The sequence below is a fragment of the Syngnathoides biaculeatus genome, chromosome 8, assembly GCF_019802595.1.
Source record: "Syngnathoides biaculeatus isolate LvHL_M chromosome 8, ASM1980259v1, whole genome shotgun sequence".
NCBI classification, from domain to species: domain Eukaryota; kingdom Metazoa; phylum Chordata; class Actinopteri; order Syngnathiformes; family Syngnathidae; genus Syngnathoides; species Syngnathoides biaculeatus.
The window spans coordinates 19,897,131-19,921,430 of NC_084647.1; the positions used below are offsets into that span (position 1 = coordinate 19,897,131).

A 24,300-nucleotide genomic window follows, 5' to 3' on the forward strand; every position below is an offset into this window, starting at 1 on the left:
AGACCAAAGAGAAGGTTTATGGATGTGGTGAGGGAAGACATGAGGGCAGTTGGGGTTAGAGAGGAAGATGCAGGAGATAGGCTAAGATGGCAAAAGATGACACGCTGTGGCGACCCCTAACGGGCAAGCCGAAAGGAAAAGAAGAAGAAGATGTATATAATTTATTTATTTATTTTATTATTATTTATGAATGAATTATGAATGATAAATTCATTATATTATATAGTTTTTATATTATCTATATTATTTATATATTATAATATTATTATTATATTACTTATTATTAAATATATATATATATATATATATATATATATATATATATATATATATATACTTTTAAGGTGTGACAATAAATGCATAATTGGTCTTCCTTAAGGCTCAATTGACCCCTCCATAGAAATTGCGTCATCCGCGTCGCTGACCAATCGGAGGCCAAAGATCTGCATAAACCACGCCCCTTCCCTCAGACAATGTTGCATGGTCTAGTATAGCTTTTGTTAGCGTTTTATCGCGTATTTGTGTTCTTTAACAATAGATATGGTTAAGAGGTGTAGTCACGGACTTTATAATAGTGACGACATGTATCCTGAAAGGCTAGTTGGTGGAGTTCAATTCGTACCCTTTCCAAAACCGAAGACCCAGTACGAAAAATGTCTTCGATGGATCAAACTTTGTGAAAGACCGCATCATCAACTGAATCCATCAACCGGAACAGATATGTTTGCACGAAGGTAAGCCCTATATTTGATTTTCAATACATGTCTCATCTAAATGAATTAACAGTTCTTCGCTTGCATGACATAGCTACGTGTGAATAATTGACACACTTGATCTGTGTTGAGCGATATTTTGCGATGATCTGACTGCACAAATGTGTCCCTTTGTTCGTGGCTAATTAGCTAAGCTAAACCGGACTAGCAGTCCTAAAAGCCTTCGACGTGCACCAAGACACCAAGACTGAAGGAAGGATGTTTGAGGACACTAAAGTAGTGATTGTCGTACTCGGTCGGGACTTACGTAGGTTCGGCACTAATTCAAGAATAATTATTGAGGGGAGCGCGTGACGTTACACAAAGAAAACGAGAGAAACAACTCGTAAATCAAGCCTCGCCTTCTTCTTTTCCTTCATACGGCGGTTCACAAACGGCTATACAGATACACATACAGATTCTGCACACAAGTGTGATAGGTAACACGAAAATAGGAAACTGTCTTTGGATTATAATATTATTATTATGTGGCTTCTCGGTCTTCCTCTGACTCGCACTAATATCAATGGTTTCTCCGTCAATATGCATGGAAATACCATTGAAATACCCCTCGCTGAAATACTTGAAGCCCTGCTGTCTGCTTTTCAACGATATTTCACTATTCGCTAAGAATGTGAGTGAGAAATCAGCTGGTAAATCGGACAATTTCACTCTAGTCTTTTCTTCCTGCGCCGCCATTTTTGCTAATTGTTTGTCTGAGGTTAGCACACGTGGGGTGACGTAACTTCAGGAGGCGTGGTTAAGTGCCCTGTACGGAGGGGTCAATTGTCACTGACTGAAGCTTTAAACCCAAGCCAAGAGGAATATGTGCCCCCCAAAATGCAAAGACTTTTTTTCCCACCAACATTGGTTTCGACAACATGTGGCTTCACTTACTTAGAACAGATGAACAACTTGTACACACAAACTGTAAACACACACACATAAATACAAACAAGTTGCATCAGAGCAGGAATCGACAAAGGAGGATATTGAGGCATGGAGAGTAATATACACATTCAGATACAAGCAGCTGGCCCCACGCTGTTGAACTTAATGACGAGCAAATACGTGTCGCACCCCAACCAGGAAAGATTCAGGTGGGGAGAGAACAACGTACACATTGGACTGAGTGAGGTGGATGGCATATTTGCATACAACATGTGCTGGGCCATCATTTCATAGAAGGCTTGTTCTCATCCACCAACATAATATAATCACAGTGTGAGGGGGTAGCATCACATCACTAACAAAAACAAAAGAAAACAAAAGACATTTCAGGTGTAATAATTCTCCCACAGACAGAAAGACGAGCGGCAAAATAAAAGACTGAAATGGGTGCATTCATGCACAGAACAACTGCGTGTTAAAACGGTCTAAAATTGCGTCTGGATTCTTATGTGACAGCACCCCAGCAATAGAAATGACAGACGTGCGATGTTTTTAGAGGACTTCTTCAGACTATTTCAACTGTCCTGACACGGAATAGATCGTCGCCATTTTCTTCGGAGCAAAAAGAAAAACACCCAAAAGCCATAAAACACTGGCCCATGGAAACACTCGTCTTTCATTCCAATATGTATTTTATATTGAATAGCAGCAGTTATTTTATGATTCTTAGTGCTGTTTTGAAGTCTTTCGAAGGGCACGGGTTCCGTTTGCCATTCAAGCAGTTCTGTGGGCTGGACTGGAAAATTCCAATTTTCCATAAGTCTAAGCAAACCTGATGAGTTCTCCTTGGCAGCAAGTAAACCGCAATGTAAGGAAATTGTGATGTTTGATTATTTCTTTGTTCTAACAATGCCTCTTGGCTATATAGTAAATGTGGTTGGAAAGCCTTATTATTATTTTTTTATCCCTTTAAAGGGTGCCATATTTGTGATGAATATGCCTTCGTAGGATGAGCAACCCAGCTGAGGACGTGGGCTATGGCCATTTGTGAAAAATATGACAAATCTCCTCTACCAAAACCAAGCAGCTGATTTTGCTGCAGCCACTGATTGTTGTTTGTTTTGGGGCGGATTGGAGGGTTGAAGTTTTAAGAAAGAAGCCATATTGGCAATTCAACAATTTTTTTTTTTTAATTATCAGTAGCTTCGGTATAGAGGTCGTGCACCTACATCATAAAATCATGTGACTTTTGTTTACCTTGCCATATTGCCGGTCTAGCAAAGCATTGTTCAATGCTAAATTGGTTGGCGACGAAACGAAAATATGTCCTATAGCAAGACGCCCAGAGTCTTGTCCAATACCATAAGACGTTTAGAAGATGAAAATAAATGAAGATACGTGGAAAAATTAGATAAACGTGGCATAGAGGACCCGTACTTAATGCCGAAGTCTATGTTTTCGCCGATAAGAAATTGGACTGTTAATTCGCTTCCGCTTGTCTTGGACAACTGGATATACACGTGCATCTGGTGAGTAAGTCGTCGAGATTTACAAGGAAAATTTTTAAAGCATAGAAAAGTCTGGAGGCAGCCATATACTTCGTTGCTGGATCTGTTCTCATCAGAAATAAATCCCACATAGTAACGGTTGATGGCTCGTGAACGCAGAAGTGTGTTTGGCAACACGTTAACCTTTGCTGGAATCCATCAATCTTTTCAGCTAGTATACAATACAAATACCAATATTTAAATAAATGACCCCTGGTTTTACACAAACTCGCATTCATTAAGTATGACTGAAAAAAATACGACGGTTGATGGGTCGTGAACATAGAAGTGTTCGGCCACACGCTAACCTTTGCCAGAATCCATCGATCGACTTATCTCCACGGAACGTACATGGAAGCGATTGGGGCCACAGTTAACCTCCGTAAAACTCTGCAACAGACTTTTTTGTTTTGTTTTTTAATACGCAATGTTCTCAAATGTGCCAACTTGGCATCATAAATACATTTTGGTAACTTCAGATTGAGAAGAATAATTCCTACGCGAAATAAACTGATCGCTACACAAGCGTGTGTGTGTATATTGGTTGGGCACCATCCATCATGTTTAATTGCTGAAATCCATCGATATTTTCAGTTTTTTTCAGATGGTATTCCATAGAATGATCTCTTTGAATATCTGTCTCGTCTGTTGTGACAACCAACAACACAACAGGTCTCGGGTATTGTAAACATTTTCCTCCGGTTCAATGTCTCCCACAATGTCAAGCGACTCTGTTTGACCGGCAATATGGCGGTCACGTGCACGAGCTCTAGAGCGTGTGGAAGAACCGTTTAAAACCACGACAGCCTAGTACCTCCTTTTTGTGCTGCTCACCAGCCTTGCCACACACTGTTGTTGTGTATATATATATATATATACACATTCATCCATTTTCCGAGCTGCTTATTCTCATGAGAGTCACGAGCCTATCCCACCTATCTCCCAACTGGAGACCAAGTACACCCTGAACTAGTTGCCAGTAAATCACAGGGCACATTGAGAAAAACAAGCATTTGCACTGGCAATCACACCTAAGGGCAATTTAAACTCCCCATATAATGCAATTCTTTGGGTTGTGGGAGGAAACTGGAGTGCCCGGAGAAAACCCACAGAAACTATGATAGGTTCAGATAAAGATCCCGGAAAAGAAGTTGCCATGAGCAAAGTGGTGTCACCAAATAGTGGCCTGGCATGTAAATAGTATTTGTTTTTTATTTTTTTCAACTGAATGTCATCCTTTCAGGTAGTTGCCCTTAAATGACAATAAATGAATAACAGCTGAATGAATTTGAAGCTTTTAGAGGCTCCAGGGTGTCTGACACAATTACGCAATTTGTGGAATTGTTAATTCAGCAGTGTTCAGGGGTTTATTTTACATTTACTCACACTACTCCACACACAATAACAGAAACACCCAGAGGCCATTTAAACATACAAACATTTTGATTGCATTTTGACCACGTCTATTTAAATGCAAGTCAATGTCTTTTCATTCTAATAGAGTGATCTTTTCACAAACACGACAAAATCCAGACTTAACTGCTTTGTTTCTTTTTTTTTCCAAAGAGGGAGACTAAATATCCAAACTTAAACCCACGCCATGTCAAACTCCACCTCACTTGTACATGTGAGGCGGTCCATATGTTGACCGTTTGTGAACAGGTGGTATGCTGCTCTGTGGCTAGAAGCGGTGCACATTAAGATAATAAGTGCAAAACAGTTCATTTACCGGAGGAGCTCGGTGTTTACATAGTTGGTCGGAATGGACGGCAGATGTCGGCTCGCTCCATTTGGGGCTTTTATCATTATTCAAGACCAGCTGTTACTATCGCTCGAGTTCATGGTAGTAAAGCCTAGCGCTCACCTGGAGCGAGTTAGCAAAGAGCCAAGCACGTGTTCAGATTGTGGTTAAAAAGCCAAATAAAATAATTAGAGATTGGTACATAATCAATACAACAAGTGGCCGTTCAAGAGGCTTGAGTCAAGAAGGAGATATACAGTCCACAAATAGATGCGAACCTTCCAACGCTCAACAGGCCTTTTCATTGAGCCAGGCACAACCTCTTTATTTTTCCCACGTTGCTCTTTTTACAGCTTGCCTAATGTCTTTCTTCCCTTCTCTCAATGCACTCTACCGGTACCGAATGTTTGCTCTTCAAAACCACTCAATGTGGACCTTTGTTCACTCTTAACTCTGTTGCTGCTGTTCCTCTCCATCTTTTTCCCCATTTTTATTTCCACTGACCCAAATGCACTCAAGTGTACACTAGACACACGCACACGCCCTCTCCAACGCACTACACAATGGCGTACTTCAATAAAAAGTGCACCAATAATAAAACTGTAAGTACAAATCCACTGAACCAAACAGAACACACAAACGTGGTGACGTCGCATAAACTTTTCCTCACAAGCGTTCCCGACGCTGGACTGGTGCGTGTGTATGTCTTCCTGTTTTGGCAGGCAGCCACCAGTGCTATACTCATATAAACTATCCGCACAGCCTTCCAGTGTCGTCAGACAATGAACTTCACCCACCCTTCACACTCTTCTTTCTCCTTCTCCTTTTCCTTGGCTTTGCGAGACTTGTGCAGGAGTCCAATCAAGATCACTGCAGCCCGAATGCCGGCTTTTTTGTTTTGCAAGCGCCCTCCGGACTGAGACATGCTGGGCGCCTCCAGGGTGGATTCAGGTGACAGGTGGTCCAAGGTCACGCTGGTTCCAGGACTACTGGGCGAATCGGACGGCTCGAGTGAAGTCAAAACCTTAAAATCTTCAGAGAATGTCTTTTTCGGAGACGTAGGCTAAGTTTGTACGAGACAACTGAGGCTGTCCAGTTTTTGTTTGAACAGCTGTCCACTTTGATGCTGCTCTCTGAGGCGGGCTACTTAAGTGGTGGTAATCCCAAATGGTCCAAGTTGGTACTCTTGGCCCCTGGACTTCAGTCCAAGGTGAACTGCCTGCATTCCCAGCTCCTGCAATGCATCAATGCGTTGATCTCCCAGAACACAGCGTGTCGTTTAATGAGAGAACAAAGAGTTTTGCAGCAGGCAGCCTCCCTCTTCAGGACGTGTGGTATCGCATCTCTCTGTCGTCCTCTGACTCCTCTCCTCTCCTCTCCACTTCCTCATTCACCAACATGCTCGCCTTCCTCTCCCTCTGTGAGTACTGCCGCTTTAGCTCCCGACTTGCTGTCCTCTATGCCTTGTCCTTTTATTCCTGATAGGCTGGTGTTGGAGCAAGTACCGCCCACTTCTCCTCCTTCCTCATAGAGGACCTCCCCTCCATCTCTCCCCTTGTTTTACCTTTTTTTTGGCAATTTTTTTTTAATCCCTCCATGTCCACACTCTCACACGCACATACTTGTTTTCACGTTTTCTATCATTCTGGAGGACATGGCTTTCACTGATGTGACATTTACCTTGACCTGAAGTTCGAACCGACGTGCGCACGTTAGCGATGTAGGTTGTGTGGTTCAAGTTCAATAAATACAGTTGTGCAAACAATTTGAATCTTGCACGACATGAGAAATCTGGACATGGAATGGTTCTCCGCCCCACCGTGTGAACCCAGTGTGCACGAGCTTATCAGCCTATTGCCTGCCGTGCCGTTGCCAAGGACATCAAAACTGTAATGTTGCTTCGCAAAATAAAAGCAGGTTAAAACAATAAACGGGACAAAGACATAGAATTCATTTGTTTACCGGCTATTATTCAGATCTCCCAAGTTATTACTGATGCTATTCTTTCCCTCCTGTAATTTTAAACGACTATCGTTTCTGAACAAATAAATACTTTCAATTCCTCATTTTTGATCCATCATTCAAACAAAGACAGAAACGGGAAGTCGTACAGACACAAAGGAAATTACTCCCAAAACAGCACTGTGAGGCTTTTGAGACAGGTTTATTTATGCCTTCTTATGATTGTAATCATCTATCCATTTTTCAAACGTTCCTGTACATAGCCACTGACCTTATCTTGAACCAAAGTGTTTAATCAGTACTGGTTTTGATATGTAAATATAAAATTGCAAATATTTGACCAGGAGTTCACATTTTCACTCCCACTGGTTTGATTATGTTTGTTAGTTTGCTTTTGTGCAAAAGCATCCATTATCTGGAAAGCTATGGAAAAGAGCCAAAAGAAGGCTTGTCAGTTACTTTTCAGTGTACTGCATGTTGAACAGAGCATTGTAGTGTGACTTTGGACTTCTGCTAATCTGTCCTTTTTTATTTTTCCAAAACCACACACAACTACATAATGTACATTTTATACTAGTGGCAACACTTTCCCTTCAAAAGACTAGATAGAGAAGGACATGCATACGAAACCAGACAGAACATATAAAACAGGAAAGACAAAAAAAATAACATATACTCAGTGACTCAAGTTGCGCGTCTGGTTTCTGGTGTGGAGAGCAGGAGCGATAATGAAGAGGTGAATTTTGTTGGATTGCTTAAACGGATTGCCTGAGTCATTTGACACACAATAAAGAGAGAAAGAAAGAGAGAGAGACTTGTAAGCAGCTGAGATGCTTCAGCAATTGTGTGACACTGGCCACGGAATGGAATAGATGGAGCCCAGAAAACAAGCAAATGTGACACTTACAAGATCCCGTTTCTTTTTTGATGCATTGCATATCTTGTCTCTCATCAGCGCCATAGCAACAGACTAGCCTTGAGGATACAAAAGATTGCCAATCTATAAAAAATGACATGTTTACTGCATTATTGGAGCTACTGGGGGGGGGGAGTGTTTGATTAACACTGTCACCATGTCCCACATTTTAAAATTATCTGAGCCTTTCCCACGTGAAACGGGAGCAAACAGCGATACGGCTCAACTGGAATATCAAGCACACTCTTGGGACCACCTGTAAAAAACAACAAAAAAAAAAAAAACTGCAGATGCACAAAAACACACACACTCCCTAGCTCACATGTGTGCCAATTGGGACATTTCACATGGGTCCAATTGTGCGTCATCATGAAGAGGAAATTAGACACCTTTAGCAACACTTCTCCTTCAAACACACGCACGACAATATTTCTGGATGATACATTCAGGTGTACCAAAATGCCTCAACACACATTCACTATTTTTGTCAGAAATAATAGCATGTATATATGGCTTCATTTAACAAAGTGCATAACATGAAGGATGCATAAACTTAATTTATTTGATTGATATATGTGATCTTTTTCAGAATCCTTTGTCATTTGTTATGCATAGTCTTGGTCTTGGTAAGAACATTTCAAAGCTTAACATTTATCAGTGGACCCAGTTGAGTAATTCACTGCAGGAGCAGCATGTTGCAGTTTGAGCGACAATTCATCCTACCCTATTTGCATTTTGCGGAAAGAGACGCTATTTTATGCAAATTAGTCTTATTGCCTCTGGAAACATAAATGTGAATACAACCAACTAAATGCCATTTGTGAATAAAGATCACAACGATCTCTAGAAGCATGTTTTAACGAAGGACCTGTCCCCATCTCTTTCTTTCTGAAATATGGAAATGTATTTCAGAAAGTGTTCTTCAATTCAGTTTTAACTTGAAATGAAGGTAACTGTCAAACATACAGTAGAATTCACATTCACAACTCTTTAGTCCTCAATTAACCTAAATGTTTTGGCAATGTCTGAGGAGGTTGTTCATTTTATTATATTCAAATAATAAAAAACTGATAAATGACAACCGAGTAGTGTGTTAAAGCAGAAGTAGAAATGTTACAAGAATATTTTCCATAGCAGCACGAAAGGTCACCCCATTAATGAATAATATGTTAACTCTAAAAGACAAAATGAAAGTAAAACTTCCTTGATGCTGAAGTCTCATCAGATATGACATCCTGTAAATATACTGGATTATGTATTATATCAGTTTGACAGTTACTGTATTTAAACTTGAAGTTCGACTCCCTTCAGATGCTTGTGAGTTGGGGTTACACTGTATTAATGACAAATACTAAAAAAAAGGAATATGTTTTATGTAGAGTAAAGCAGTTGACTTCCATCCATCCATTTTCTTGGCTGCTTATCCTCACGAGGGTCGTGGGAGTCCTGGAGCCTATGCCAGCTGTCAACAGGCAGGAGGCGGAGTTAACCCTGAACAGGTTGCGAGTAAATTGCAGGGCACATGGAGACAGACGCAGTCAGCATCACACCTAGGGGCAATTTAAAGTGTCCAATTAATGTTGCATGTTTTTGGTATGTGGGAGGAAACCGGAGTGCCCGGAGAAAACCCACGCAGAGAACACGCTGGTCCAGGATTGAACCTGGACCTCAGAACTGTGAGGCCAACGCTTTTGAGATGAGCCAATGTGCCGCCTGGTTGACTTTAGTTTTCCAAATAAATTGTTTCTGTCAAGCAATGTTCCATGTTGTTTTTCAGCAATTGAGTTTTTCAAACCCCAAGCAGCATTAGGTAGATCTTTTTTCTACTTTGTATTTTTTGTTCATTTCAATTCAATTCAATTCAATTCAGGAATGCACATTGGGGCCAGTTTAAGTGCACACTGCACGCATATAGCTCACACACACATTTGTGACTGCTCAAATAGTACGTTAAGTCTCTTCTGGCACTTCACAGTCTCTCCAATGTCTCCCTAACAAACAGATGCCAGTCTGCAAACGTCACCTCTTTTTGCAGCCCTGACACCACGCTACATAAACATAACGCCATGCCATGTCACCCAATACTTGTACTTACCGGCATGCAATTGCACACAGACGCACTTGCAGAGAAAGTGCTTGGCCCGGCTGAGGCAGGCTGGTTAAAGTGACCTTCACAACTGCTGCTGAGTAACTGCCTTATTCCCAAGACACACGCGCACACAAATAAAGAGCTCACTTTCTCCCTTCTCCAATGCAACCCCCCCCCCCCCCGCCACCACCTTCCCCCTTTTTTTTCAATCTACTACACAAGAATCGCATTACAAGTTGGAGAATTCTTGCGGAATTCCTTTTCACGAGTGCATGGGAAAAGGGGAGCGTTGGCCGCCGCTCGTCATCAAGTCGCCACTATTTATAAAAAGTTCACTTGAAAATGGCAGTCACTGGACATAAAATCTGATTAACGCCGAAATGCCATGTGTGCAAATCAAATAAACTCTGAAAGTAAATATTGCAATTGCAAATGTCATCTTTTGCGTATTTCACCAAATATAGTATCCATGCAATGTACCATTAATGTGATGTGTCTAATTATGGACATTCACATAAAAAAGAAAATCACTTTTCAGGATTGACATTTAAAGATTAACACGGTTTAAAGCTTCAATGGTTCCTGTTCTCTTCTAATTTATCGTCACAGTAAGCAAACTGTTCAATATACACACCGACTGTTTTTCATAAATTATCTGTAACATTTTAAATACAAAGGCCAGTTAGGGAATGGGCCGATAGTTCCTAAGAACAGTTTGTTTGTCATGTCAGAACCATCTGATCAATAAAACTACAGATTGAAAAATAACTTTCACTTGTTGAGCGAAATCTCTTTGATTAGACTAAGGAAGTTTTTTTAAATTGATTTATTGCCTCATACAAGAAGTGGACTTCAGTTTGCCTGGCCTTAACGTAGTTTTCTAAATTAAACAAGCCATACTAATCATTTATAGCTGATTTGCTTAAATCTAAACCTTTTAACACCATCCATGCACATCATCAATGCATCACTATGGTGTACATTTCATCTCACTGTGTACTCTTATTTTTCTTTCTCAGATGTCTGTTTTATAGTGTAGGCGCCAGACCCAACATTGGGATATTAAGGAAGTAACACACGATCTACATTCACATACATGCGCTGGCAAAGCATGATTTATGGAGATGGACAATACGCATGAATGGCATGAAACTGCTGTGCAATCATAAACTGTTCCTCTTTTGCTTGAAATTTCCGTGCGCTTATTTGTGTTTGTGTGGATCACTTCAAGTTAGAAGGATGTGGTGCCATATGCATCACAATTCTTATTGTTCACACAACACAACATCACAAGCACAATAAAAATGGGCATGAATTGGATACAGTCCTGCCGCCCTATATCATAAAATTACAAAAATGACAAATGTTCATTCAGTTTGACTACAGTTTCGTTGTCAAGCTTAAGGCATTCATCAGTATACAGCAAAATTAAATGTTTCATACGGATACGTAAAGTCATTAAAAGAACTTGCTGTTGCAACGTACATCTAGTACAACATCATTTCAACGAATGCTTGGAGACTGAGCTACTCGGAGATACTGTTTTTTAACTTGCGTATCTTTCAGTTGGTCCAGTGTATGAAAGTAAATTGCTTGACCATTTTAACTGTGTATTTCTTGTCACTTTGTGAGAGGAAAACTGACATAAACATGGCATTAATTACCAGCCAATGCCTTGTCACACACTGTCACTGTGATAATAAGCCAAATAATTAACACCGTCAGATTTATCACAATTGCTGATGCTTTGATGTCTTGTTCCGACTATGGCTCACAATTTGAAGTACTTTTCATGTTTCCTCCTTTAACAAGCTTCATGCTTGCCTCCTTGTGATCATCCAGTTTTGATTCTCACTGTGTCTCTCCAGACTGAGCTAATACCCTGGCAACGTTTCAGGGCACATGAAACTAAGATGTGAGCATTCGGAAGTGGACGGTCAAGAGTTTACACTCTCGACCATCAGTACCAACTGGCCTCTACAGCTTCCGAGTCACTTTTCATGTAAATGAAGTTTATATGTCTTTGCAGGTCCTTCCAGACAATAAAACGACATATGCAATACATAGCTGCTAGGCCACTAGTCTGTATTAAATATAAGATGGATACCCGCCCATAGATGCCAAAACAGGGGCTTGTCTTTCCATCTCAGCTCATCTATCTCCTTCTCTTTACTGGGCTTCTGTTGTAGTTCGGCCCTGGGTGGCCATCTTCTAGATGTATTGATGGAGACCAGTTGTTTCTTCCTGGATAGGGCGTGTGATGCTCGCTGGTTTTATGTACAGCCTCGATATGTTGGACTTGGGGTAGAACCCTCCATGCATCCTGAGCTTTCTTGTCTTTATGTGAGTGGCTTGCATCTCTTCCACTGGGCTGGGTATTATGCCAGCGGGCTATCTGATTAATGACAGGGCACAGGTGTTAATGGCTTGGATCTTATTCCTCCCATTCAGCTGACTCTTCCTTTTTTTTGTCCTGTTCGGCTCTTAGGCCAAGCAGAAAGGAAGATCTGTATCCCTTTTATGCCAGAAGAGTTTTACTAAGTCACAGGGGAGTTTTTTTAGATCCCGCTGTGGTTGCTTAGCATTATAATTGGTGTTTATTGAAAATCAGAATTTATTAGTCAAATAGAAAAAATGTTGTAGAGGGGAGAGAGGAAGAAAGACAAAAGACAGCACTAATTGCAAACACAATACGGAAAATAAATCATTGCATATCTACAACAATAAAACAGATATGAGTGTTGCATGGGGCTAGAGTGCTACACTGTGAGGGAAGGACAGGACAATATAGAACAAGACAAGGACAGGAGAAGAACCATGCAGGACAAGGGTTGGGAACCCAGCCGAACTGAAGTGTGGTGGGACTGATTGATGTAAATTATAAACATATATAGGAGGAGACTGTGAGTGAGGGGATATCCAATCAATTCACATACACATGAGTTATTTGTCACAATAAGTGAGTGGCTCCGGGGGCTGTGTGACTGCAGACACATGGAAGTGAATCGACACCGTTTTGCATGCACAGAGACTGACAAATGTGTCGTGTAATTGTTGTGCATGCATCATGGATGCTGAGGAACCCACCCAATCAATCAAGGGACAGGATCGACCCCAGGGGTCCACCTGAGAAGATCCTGGTGGACGGGACACATCCTATTCCGAGGGATCCAGAGCGGTCCGCCAGCCCCACCAAGGCTTCCCAACAACTTGCCACGCTGTGGAGGCTGCAGGGACCCAATGCCAACCACCAGCCAAATACCATATTTGCAGGTCAGTTAACACATGTATTGTCTGATTGTTGGGGGTGGTGAGGAAAAAGGGTTATTTTACACACACACACACACACACACACACACACACACACCACACACACACACACACACACACACACACACACCCACACCCACACCCACACCCGACCCACCCACCCACACACACACACACACACACACACAACACACACACACACCTAAAATACAAACTACCCTCCACATCCTGGAAGAGCACAAAGCAGATTCCAACGGATGGTCCGCCAGTAGAAGTATTGGTTGTGCCACCAAATAGGCTGTGACACGTACATGGCAGATGGACAGTGTAACTGGATTCTGTCAGCTATGGTGAGAAAGTACAGTCAATATCAGTGAAATGATGAAGCTGCTATAGTATTGGGAAAACAAACGAGTGGGTGATGACTGAAGAATTCGGAAATTGAGATAATAAAACAAATGTATCACCAGAGATGGTTCCCCTCCACCAAAAAATTAAAAAATGATGCGAGATTAGAACCAGAACAAACAATTAGCATGAGCTGGAGCAAAATGAGATATTGAATGTCATTGATTGGGCATCAAAGGAGCATCCCCGACCCGAACATGCAAGGACAGATGTGAGGTTTACCACTTTGTAAACCAATGCTTGAGAAAATAGTCCATGATTCAAGAACATTTCAAAATCACAAGGAACTTAGGGATTACATCATCTCGAGTCCATAATGTCATCAAAAGATTCTGAGACTCTGGAGAAATCTCTGTATGTAAGCTCCAAGGTCACAAACCAACATTGAATGCCCGTGACCTATCTCTGACTGCTCAGGTCGCACTACTTCATTTACTGTAAAGAACATTAAATACTGTAATGTCAACTTTTGTCACGTGGAACACCTCAGAAATCAATTCTAAATGAACAAAGTTCTTTGCTACATCTACAAATGCTAGTTAAAAGTGCATTGCGACATAAAAGCCACATCGCAACGACACCCAAAAATGCAGCTGGCTTCTCTGGGGCCGAGCTGGTCTGCACTGCCACAAAGTGTCATAGATAATTAATATTGTTTAGGAACTCATCTGTTCATCTTTTGATTTAAATTTTACACAACATCGCAACTTTATTGGAATTTGGGTTTGTTCATGTCATCGGAATTTGGCCCTTGAACCTGCAGCAAATCCAAGCTCAGTACACTGTGTATTATTTAAAAAAAAAAAATACAGGACTGACACAAAGACAGACAACCATTAATACTCCCATTCACGCTTCATTGAACATGCACAAGAAGGGTTCTTTAGATGCCCCACAAGCACAGGGAGAACAAGCTAACTGCATACAAGGAGTAAGTATTCCATAAAGCAGTAATTCTCTGAGAGAGCAAGAGAGGTGCAGAACAATAAATGCTCTTCTATTAGATGAAAGAAGGTTCAAGGTACAATAAACCTGTGTAGTCACCTGTTGCAATTCATACAAAAGAATCATTTATGTCATACTGCGAGCTTTGTGATCAATAAGACGGGACCAGATTTCACCCCAAGTGAGTAAATTTGTAGGTGCTAAACATCTTTATTGAGATGATAATTCATCCCTGCTTATGTTTGCTGCACTATGGGTAAACCCAATGTTCTTTATGAGCCAAGTCCTCTTGCACCCGTTTGTCGCTGTGATTTTGCATTCCCTCTGAGGACTTCAATGTCAAACCAGTTAAATATTTTTTTTTTTATCAGCAGGTTTCTCGAAAGAATGTGTCAAATGACTGATGGCTGACCCTACCTACCACACCAACGCACACACCAATGTGAAGTCACATCTTTAGAATTGGAAACTGAAAATGTATGAGCTGGAATAGAAATAAGTCATTACATTATTGAGACGATGGGTACCATGTAAAAATAATCCGATGAGAAAATGGCAAAGTCAGGCCGTTGGGATCGTTTTTGAATTGCTGCCGGTGCTAAAAAAGACATTTAACCATTTCAAAGTGCTGACATCCGGCAGCTTTTTGAATTAGGTGGTAGAAACCAAACAGCACTTCCCATGGAAATTCAACATCTACACTCCTGGCTCACAAAAAAAAAAAAAAAAAAAAAAGCCAAGGCCAGTTGAATGTGCACTGATTCTACTCATCAACTATTTATGTGGCTTCCCAAGCCAACATCATGATCCGATTCTTCTGGATTTTATATATCCATACTGATCAGGATTTCAGCGGGAATGGAAAGCAGGATTCTATGTTTCCACTAATCGACCAGGATATATTTTTTCATTGACATGAAGAACAAAGAGTGGACCTAAAATCAAAATCCCGAGTCACCTGTTCTAAACAGGAAGGATAAATAAACATGTTGATATATTGATCACATTGATGTCGCAGTGACCACGGGTGAATTGTGCCCATTAATGATCATTTTGTCTGTTTTTAACACAGTTCAGGCCAACCTGGCAAGGCTAAGCGCCCAAAATGAATTATTTCTCTATAAGGAAATTGGGTTTGAGCTCTGCTCTGGTGGAGCAAAACCATCCACCTTTCCCTGATGTGTACAAAGGATGGGAGCCCTGTGTGTGTGTGTGTGTGTGTGTGTGTGAGAACGTGTGCAAAGACACAATCACAGGAGTACTATCCCTTCATTTATACTGAGATTTACAGTAAGTCTGATCAGAGTGATGCAAAAGGACATCGTTCCTGTGATCACGTGCAGACAGATATGCCATGCAGAGAGAGACAAAGAAGACTCTGTTGAGAAGCATCGGCGCTCCACTAGTCATCAGACGCGTTTGGATGGAAAGATGGATGGGATGCTCGTAATGGGGATCAAGGGCGATTCAAGGATAACCACCTGCGTGCACAAACAGATGTAGTGTCACTGTAAATTTGACACACCACAGAGACCAAAACAGACATTATTTAAACTAAAATTTTTTGATTAACGCCCGATTTGTACAACACCAAGTCGTTCGAACGCTAAGGTTCCACTGTACTGTATTTAGAAACAAATCTTTGAATTCACAAACTATCCATCCATTTATCCTCACAAAGGTCGCAGGAGCGCTGGAGCCTATCCCAGCTGTCAAGGGGTAGGAGGCGGGGTACACCCTACTGGTTGCCAGGCAATTGCAGGGCACATAGAGACAAACAGTCACACTCACAATCACACCTACAGGCATTTAGAGTGTCCACTTAATGCATGTTTTGGGGTTGTGGAAGGAAACTGGAGTTCCCGGAGAAAAGCCACGCAGGCACAGGGAGAAAATGCAAACTCCACACAGGCGGGGCCGGGATTCAAACCCCGGTCCTCAGAACTGTGAGGCCAACGCTCTAACCTGTTGCAACACTGGGTCGCCACAACTGTGTGAGGGTATTGTGAAGTGGTTCTGTGAACCTGAAGGTTGTTGGTTCATTCCCAGTGGTAGACAGCAACTGCTTCTCATCATCCATCCATTTTCTTAGCCGCTTATCCTCACAAGGGTCACGGGAGCGCTGGAGCCTATACCAGCCATCAACGGGCAGGAGGCGGAGTACACCTTAAACTGGTTGCCAGCCAATCGCAGTGTACATGGTGACAGACAAACAGTTGCACTCATAATTACACCTAGGGGCAATTTAGAGTGTTCAATTAATGTTGCATATTTTTGGGATGTGGGAGGAAACTGGAGTGCCCGGAGAAAACCCACACAGGCATAGAGAGAACATGCAAACTCCACACAGATGGGGCCGGGATCGAACCCTCGACCTCAGAACTGTGAGCCCAACACTTTCTAGCTGAGCCACTGTTCCAACTTCACAAACAAAGTCTAAAATTGATTTCCAGTGGCCTCGGTATCCCTGGAGGAGCCATTCCCTTACGTCGATATGAGTCACTCCATTCTTCTCTGGGCTTTTTCTGTGTGAAGTGGAGAAAGAGGACTGCAGCGGTGCGGAGACATGTTTTTTTTTCCTCTATTCATTTGCAATTTTTCTCATATGATCTCTGAGAGCTCAGATTGAAGAGAAAAATGACCATCCATTGATTTTCTGAGCTGCTTATCCTCAGAAGAGTCATCGGCAGAAGGCGGGGTACACCCCGAACTGGTCCCCACCCAATCACAGGGCACATGGAGACAGACAACAGTCACACTCACAATCACACCTAAGGGCAATTTAGAGTCTCCAATGAATGCATGTTTTGGGAATGTGGGGAGAAACCAGAGTACCTGGAAAAAACCCACGCAGGCAAGAGGAGAAAATGCAAACCCCACACAGGCGGGGCCGGGATTCAGACCCCTGTCCTCAGAACTGTGAGGCCAACGCTCTAACCAGATGCAACCAGTCTCCACAGCTGGCTGAGGACATTGTGAAGTGGTTTTGTGAACATCATTCATTCATTCCCCGGGGTGGACAGCAACTGCTTCTCAAACGGAATGAGGAAAAATTACCATAAAATGAAATTTGTACAAGACAGATGAAAACAGACCACATGGGGAGGTGGTTTGAAACCCATTCCGAATGTGTTTTGTGCAGTTGGGTAAACAAAAATTTATGTATCCTCTTTCTCCCAAATGTGTGTATGTGCGTGAGCGCACACGCGTGTGTTGTTGATGTAGCTGTAAAGGCAGCAGTGATTGACCCTAGATGATGCCAAGCATCCTGTTTCCCAGATGGCATAAATTATGAGGCAGAAACCCAAACAATTGGCAAACACGTCAATGCAACCGTAACCTCCTTGAGAACAACCTTTGAACAGACAATAACAAACAGACAAAGGAAGAACACGACAGAAGCCTCAGTGGACAATGCCCAATGTGTTACAACCGTATAATAAGATCCTGTTGAAGTTGGTCAGCGCAAGCATGAGATGGCGCGACGTCATTCCTGAGGCAGCTCATTAGAGGTGGACTGTGTCGGGGCCCTTACATTTTACACTGCTCCAGTTCTCAACGAACACTGAGCATCACAGCAACAACCATTCATACAAGTTGTATATATGATTAATGTCTCGTGTTTCCAGCATAATAAATACTGGGAGCCCACTTCAATCTCTTCGTAGTAAGAGCGGGGAAATGTGCACCAATCCACAAAACACATCAAAGATGTAATGACTTAAGGTACTCTCATGTTGTTTCTTTTCAGATGTTTTAAAAAAAAAACACTCCAATACATGGATTACAGTACAAGTAATTCCAGTGATTTTTTTTTCTTTTGAAAGAGTGCTCTCCTCTTTTAGGTCTGGCATCTGCATTTGAGCAACACTCCACAGTCACACGAACCTCTAGGCCATCTGACTGTGATGTTTGCAAATTTGTTGCAATGACAGATGCACTCATGCTTTTATTTAATGATAGATTGGAAGCTATGGATACAGTACAGTGTACTACTAATTAAGCACCTACGAGTGGAAGGAATAAAATAAATGATTTTCGGGGTGCGACAGGTGTGCTAACTGTTTCTATGGGGATCCAACAGCATCCCCAAGCGGCTTCCTGTGTGGTGTGCTTCTGGTGCGGCAAAGAGATTCTCTGTTGCAATTTAAATGTCAAGTGTCATGATGATTTTTAGTGAAAAAAGGGCAGCTAACCCTAACCCAGCTGGTATGGACCCATCTGTTTTTTCACCACAAAACGTGATTTTGACGTATGTGGCTTTTTGTAACTCCCGCCATGAAAATGCTCTCGAGGGATTTTTTTCGAGAAGAAGCAGGAAGGGACTTACGGGGTAGGAGCGCCCTACAGTGGACTCGTTTTTTTCTATTGGTTTTACCTGCGGGAAGCTAGCTCGTTGTTCCTTCGTGTTAGCCAAAATGCCGGCTTGTTGCATTGCTGGATATTGCTTGAACACTTGGGAGGATGACTTTACCCTTCATAAGTTTCCAAGAGACCCGCTTCGTTGTGAAAAATGGATTGCACGGGTGCAAAGGACGAGAGCTTCGTGGATTCCAAATGACAGGTAGGTGTGTAAACAGGTACTAAAAAAATAATAGTTTGGTGCGGACCAATTAATCGGTCTCTCATAACATAACAAAAGATCCGCGTACGTATGACAGGCGTGCTAAATGTGCCAATGTGCACGTCGGACGGCTTCCGCGTCGGGCTCGCTGGCGAAGGCTTCTGTGAAGGCTGCCACATCGGCTCGCGGACGGCAGCGGCGATGAACAATGGTCCCGACAATGGCGCACTCAGCCGCGTGCAACAACAACGCCGTAAAGCAACTCGGCTCGGCTCCTTGTCGACAAGGCCAAGCCTGCCTTAACGGCCGGGGTGGCTTGTCGCAGCCTGCCGCTGGCCTTGACGGCCGGGGTGGCTCGTCGCAGCCAGCCGCCAGCCTTATCTCCGCCGCGGAAGTGGATGGGACGGGGAGGCGGTTTGGCCGTGATTGCATACCATCTAAATATGGCCCAAAACAACAGGGTAATATTGCCCCGGTAACTTTTGTGAGATGTTTTGTTCTTCGTAAAGAGCTTACGTGTCAGAAGGGGCGTGTTCATCTCCCATAGTAGGCGCCACCGCGTGTTTTCAATGGAAAATGTCCGGGGTGACGTCACGGACAGGAGATGTGCCCAATATGGCGACCAATTGGATGTCGAATGACACTTCTGCCACTTTGCGCATGGATGACGCGCTCTCCACTCATTTATTTTTTCGTACAGACATTGAAGAGAAAAATGTTGTATGTATTTTTCATTACAATATCTATATTCGAATGTTTATAGGGGATGACACTTGACCTTTAAGTGCTTCAGTTTTTCACTTCTTCAGTTCTCCATCACCAACGCAAGTCACCATGAATTGGTTGCCTCGTGTCATTACCAAATCAACCATTGCAGATGCAGTGGGTGTGTTAATGTTAAGTGCTGACGTGTGGATGCAACAAATCGGCTCACTATCTTGCAATTGACAGCACGGACAGTCAAGCTTGGAAATTGGATTTAGTCAACAAATCGTATCTTGCTGCAGTGCCAACGTGCATGGCCCTTTGTCTCCTGCGTCCCATCTATCATCTGAGGACTTCTCACTCTGCTGTAGCCCACTCAAAGTGTCTTTTCATTCTCTTTCTCATTTCCTCCAGCCTGCACAACCTCCCTCTTTTCTCCCTGACGCCAAACAGACGAGATTGTAATTTGCAGAAAGGTTAGATCAAGAGTGCGCCAAACAGCAGCCACATGGCACCGCTTGAACATTTTATTCCGTTTCCAGTGGCAACACATTGAGGCCTGAACAAGTTCAGGTGAAGAAGGTTGAGACATGGAAAATAAAATAGTGACAGATACACACACATACACTTTTCTGTAACCAGTGGTCAGTTCCAATGAATAGTGCAACAGAGATAAACCACGTAACGTTCCCATTTTAATTTTCCAACCCTTTAATTACTTAATTAGCTGATGAACGCTCCTGCAAGACTTTTTTTTAAAAACATCTGGATTACAAAAAATAGAGGCCCTTGCTAGAAACACCTCTCCACATGTCACAGAGCAGTTCTTCACTTAGCTCCTTTTAGCGTAGTGTACATGTAGTTGTGTATGAAACAGAATCAATGACGGTGGACCTTTCAACAAGAGTCGTTGGGGTTGTTTGATTATCTCACCTCCTACGCATCCCGTGATCGAGGCTTCGCATGTGAGCAAGCACGTCTATTGGAGCTTATTATACAAACGCATGTGCAAACCTGTGCATGATGTTGGTTGACGCGCTTTCCAAAAGCCACCTTCTTCGCGGTGCCACTGAATCAGTGAGCGTGTGCTCTATGAGGCCTTAACTGTGAGCCCTCTGACCAGATGGTCCGCTTATCAGCTCCTTGATGCCCCAGTGCCACAGCATCACGCACAAGGCAGGGAATAAATATTTGTCCAACAACGAGAGGCAGACGCTTTTAGATGGGACTTGAGAGGAATCCGCATGCACTCTGTTGAATGATGTGATCTCACAATTTAAAAAGAGATATGGCACAAATGTCTATATGTTGTAAGGACTATATTTCTTTTGGGGTTTTTTTTCTGAGCACATACAGTACTATGACACTACTGCTGATTTTGCAGAATCTGGTTGTATGTCATTCTCTGCATAATCCCACTAATCAAAAATAAAATATAAGAAATGCAAAAATACTAAAAATATTTTATTTCATAGTTGGCTACCAAAGTTTAAAAATATCACGACGACAATGAAAAGTCTTTGTGTGAAATGACTACTGCATAATGGAAACTGAACATTCCTTTCTTGAGTTCAAATTAAATGTGTTGACCACATAGACAGCAAAGCAAAAGAGATAAAAGGTTGGGGCAAATGCGTTGCAATTCATCGTCTGATCACCATGTAGATAATGAGTAGATGAGTTAATATTACTGCAAGCTAAGAATTGACCCCTCCGTACAGGGCACTTAACCACGCCTCCTGAAGTGACGTCACGCCACGTGCGCTGACGTAAGACAAACAGTAAAAATGGCAAATACAATACAATACATTCTGAACTGAGACAGACTCCATGCTTCTGATTTCATTCAAATCAACAATATATTATAGATTCTAAATACAATACATTCTTAACTGAGAGAGACGCCATGCTTCTGATTTCATTCAATCATTCACACGTAGCAATGTTATGCTAGCGGAGAACGTCTCATTCATTTATATGAGACGTGTATTAAAAATCAAATTTAGGGCATATCTTCGTGCAAACACAGTCTGGTTAACTTTCGGCCGCAAGCCAGCAAGAAATCAATATGTTTGTGCAGTCCGATCATCGCTAAATATCGCTCAACAAAGAATAAGTGTGTCAATCGTTCACACGTAGCGGTGTTATGCTAGCGGAGAACGTCTCATTCATTTATACGAGACGTGTATTAAAAATCAAATTTAGGGCATATCTTCGTGCAAACACAGTCTGGTTAAGCTTCAGCCACGAGCCAGCAAGAAATCAATACGTTTGTGCAGTCCGATCATCGCTAAATATCGCTCGACAAAGAATAAGTGTGTCAATCGTTCACACGGAGCAGTGTTATGCTAGCGAAGAACTTCGAATTCATTTAAACGAGACATGTATTGAAAATCAAATATAGGGCATACGTTCGTGCAAACATATGTGTTCCGGTTGATATTAGATGGATTTAGTTGATGATGCGGTCTTCCACAAAGTTTGATCCATCTAAGGCATTTTCGTACTGGGTCTTCGGTTTTGGAAAGGGTACGAATCGAACTCCACCAACTAGCCTTTCAGGATACCTGTCGTCACTATTACAAAGTCCGTGACTACACCTCTGAACCATATTTTTTGTTAAATAACCCAAATACGCGATAAAACGCTAACTAAACCTATACTGGACCATGCAATGTTGTCTGAGAAAATGGCGGGAGCAAAAACGGGCTTTGGTTTATGCAGATCTCTGGCCTCTGATTGGTCAGTGACGCGGATTGCGCAATATCCACGGAGGGGTCAATACATATCAATACCTACCAATTGCATCATCTCAACTCCCAATCTTTCTATTCTTTTCTTGGGCCTTTGCAGTGCTTTTCAGGTGACTTTTTTCCCCCCTCCCTCCTAACTCCTTCAAGAAATACTCAGCTTGCATTCGAAAACACTCACTCGCTGCTTTGGGGTCAGAATGACCAGAGAACACAAAGACCCAGCAGTAAGCACACGGTGACAGCCTGCTGACCAAGCTTTACACTCACCCAGTAAAGCCTCTAATTTTCGCCTCTGTGTCTCCCTCACCTCTCACATTTCTTTTTTCTTTTACACTTTTTCTGTGGTCCTTGTCATACAGAATGTCATATCTTTTATGTCCTGCGGTCCTCCGTTTTCTTTCGCCACATTGGATCTTAGTTATTTATGGATTTGTTCAGAGAAAAAAAAAACTGAACAAAATGGTGGACTTGCTTTTCCTGCTTCCCTGCACACGGATACACCTGCCTGTCGGTGTCATGTGATGGATGCAAAACAATACCACAGAGCGAACATTTTATTGATGACTAAATTAATTATTCCATTTTAAGATGTTTACACTGCTCTTTTACACATAAGCCGGAGTCTATCTCAACAGAAATTGGAATGTTTTAGCATTTGTGATTTCAAATGTCTTTCCTCCTTTGTTAATACCAATTTTCTGTCAGGAGATTGAGCTGTAATTTTAGGTAATTACATGCAAAATTCCACCATACACTGAAAGCATAGAGCAACACTATTCATCAGACAAAATGACAGTAGGGCAACCACTAGTAATTATCTAGCCTTTAGCTGCAGCAATGAATGTTCAAATCTAAATCACCTCCTTTAGTAAATAACATTGAATGCTGTCAACCCCTCCTTTACATTTGTCAGGACCAGGCGTTGTTTTTTTTTTCCAGCAAATCGTCAAATATTCTGGCGTGTCTCATGATTTTGGGAGGTCAAGTCTGAAAAATGGTGCTCCGCTTGTCCCCGGTCTGTTTAAAAGAACGGTTGGCCTTGCCGGTTGGAGATTCAGGTGAATGCACAGAGGCATCTGGGTTAGAAGAGACTATCACAGCAGGGTGGCCGACTGAGGGGTGTCACCTCCACGCAGGGGCTCTGGCTGTGGTGGGTCTTGCTTCACATTATTCGGCAAAAAGCGGATAATTTCAGGAACATCATAGTCAGTTTTTTGTTGGAGACCCCCTGTGGGGTTGAGAAGGAGGAGACGTGCCATTTGGGCCTGTCTTGTTTGACAGGTGGCCGGAGTCTGTCAATGAGTCACGGGTTGTGGTCAGAGACTGTTGAGTTCTAGTTTTTGAAGTGGGTTGTATTCTGCAAGTTTTTATTTTATTACCAGGTGGTACCTGGTCACCACAGAGGTCGTTTTTTTTATGCTTAGCAAAGTCTTTAGTGCCTGTGGCCTAGACAACGTGTGAGGGCACGCTCCCACTCCCAAATTTTTCACATGTGGGTGCATGTTTTCAACAAAAAGTGTTTTGAAATATGTTTTGTCTTCCATGTTGGCTGGGGCACAGTGGCGCAGCTGTAGACTGTTGGCCTCACAGTTCTGAGGACCAGGGTTCAATCTCGGTCCCACCTGTGTGGAGTTTGCATGTTCTCCCCGTGCCTGCGTGGGTTTTCTCCAGGCACTCCGGTTTCCCCCCACATTCCCAAAACATGCATTCATTGGAGACTCTAAATTGTCCCGAGGTGTGACTGTTTGCTTCCACGT

At 42.4% G+C, this 24,300-nt stretch overlaps 1 protein-coding gene across 8 annotated transcripts in view; it reads right to left on the minus strand.

The window, feature by feature from the left end:
* The window catches only part of LOC133504477 (rap1 GTPase-activating protein 2-like), a 94,763-nt gene that overhangs the window by 38,126 nt on the left and 32,337 nt on the right, over positions 1 to 24,300 (minus strand). Inside the window, exon 1 of one of the 8 annotated variants that reach the window (XM_061826723.1) lies at positions 5,729 to 6,369. The exons of 6 other annotated variants lie outside the window; for them this stretch is intronic. In XM_061826723.1, coding sequence (XP_061682707.1) covers positions 5,729 to 5,856 — 128 coding nt within the window. In that variant the 5' untranslated portion in view covers positions 5,857 to 6,369. Of the gene's footprint in view, positions 1 to 5,728; positions 6,370 to 24,300 lie in introns of those variants that run through there. One more of the 8 variants, XM_061826725.1, reaches the window with a different exon arrangement.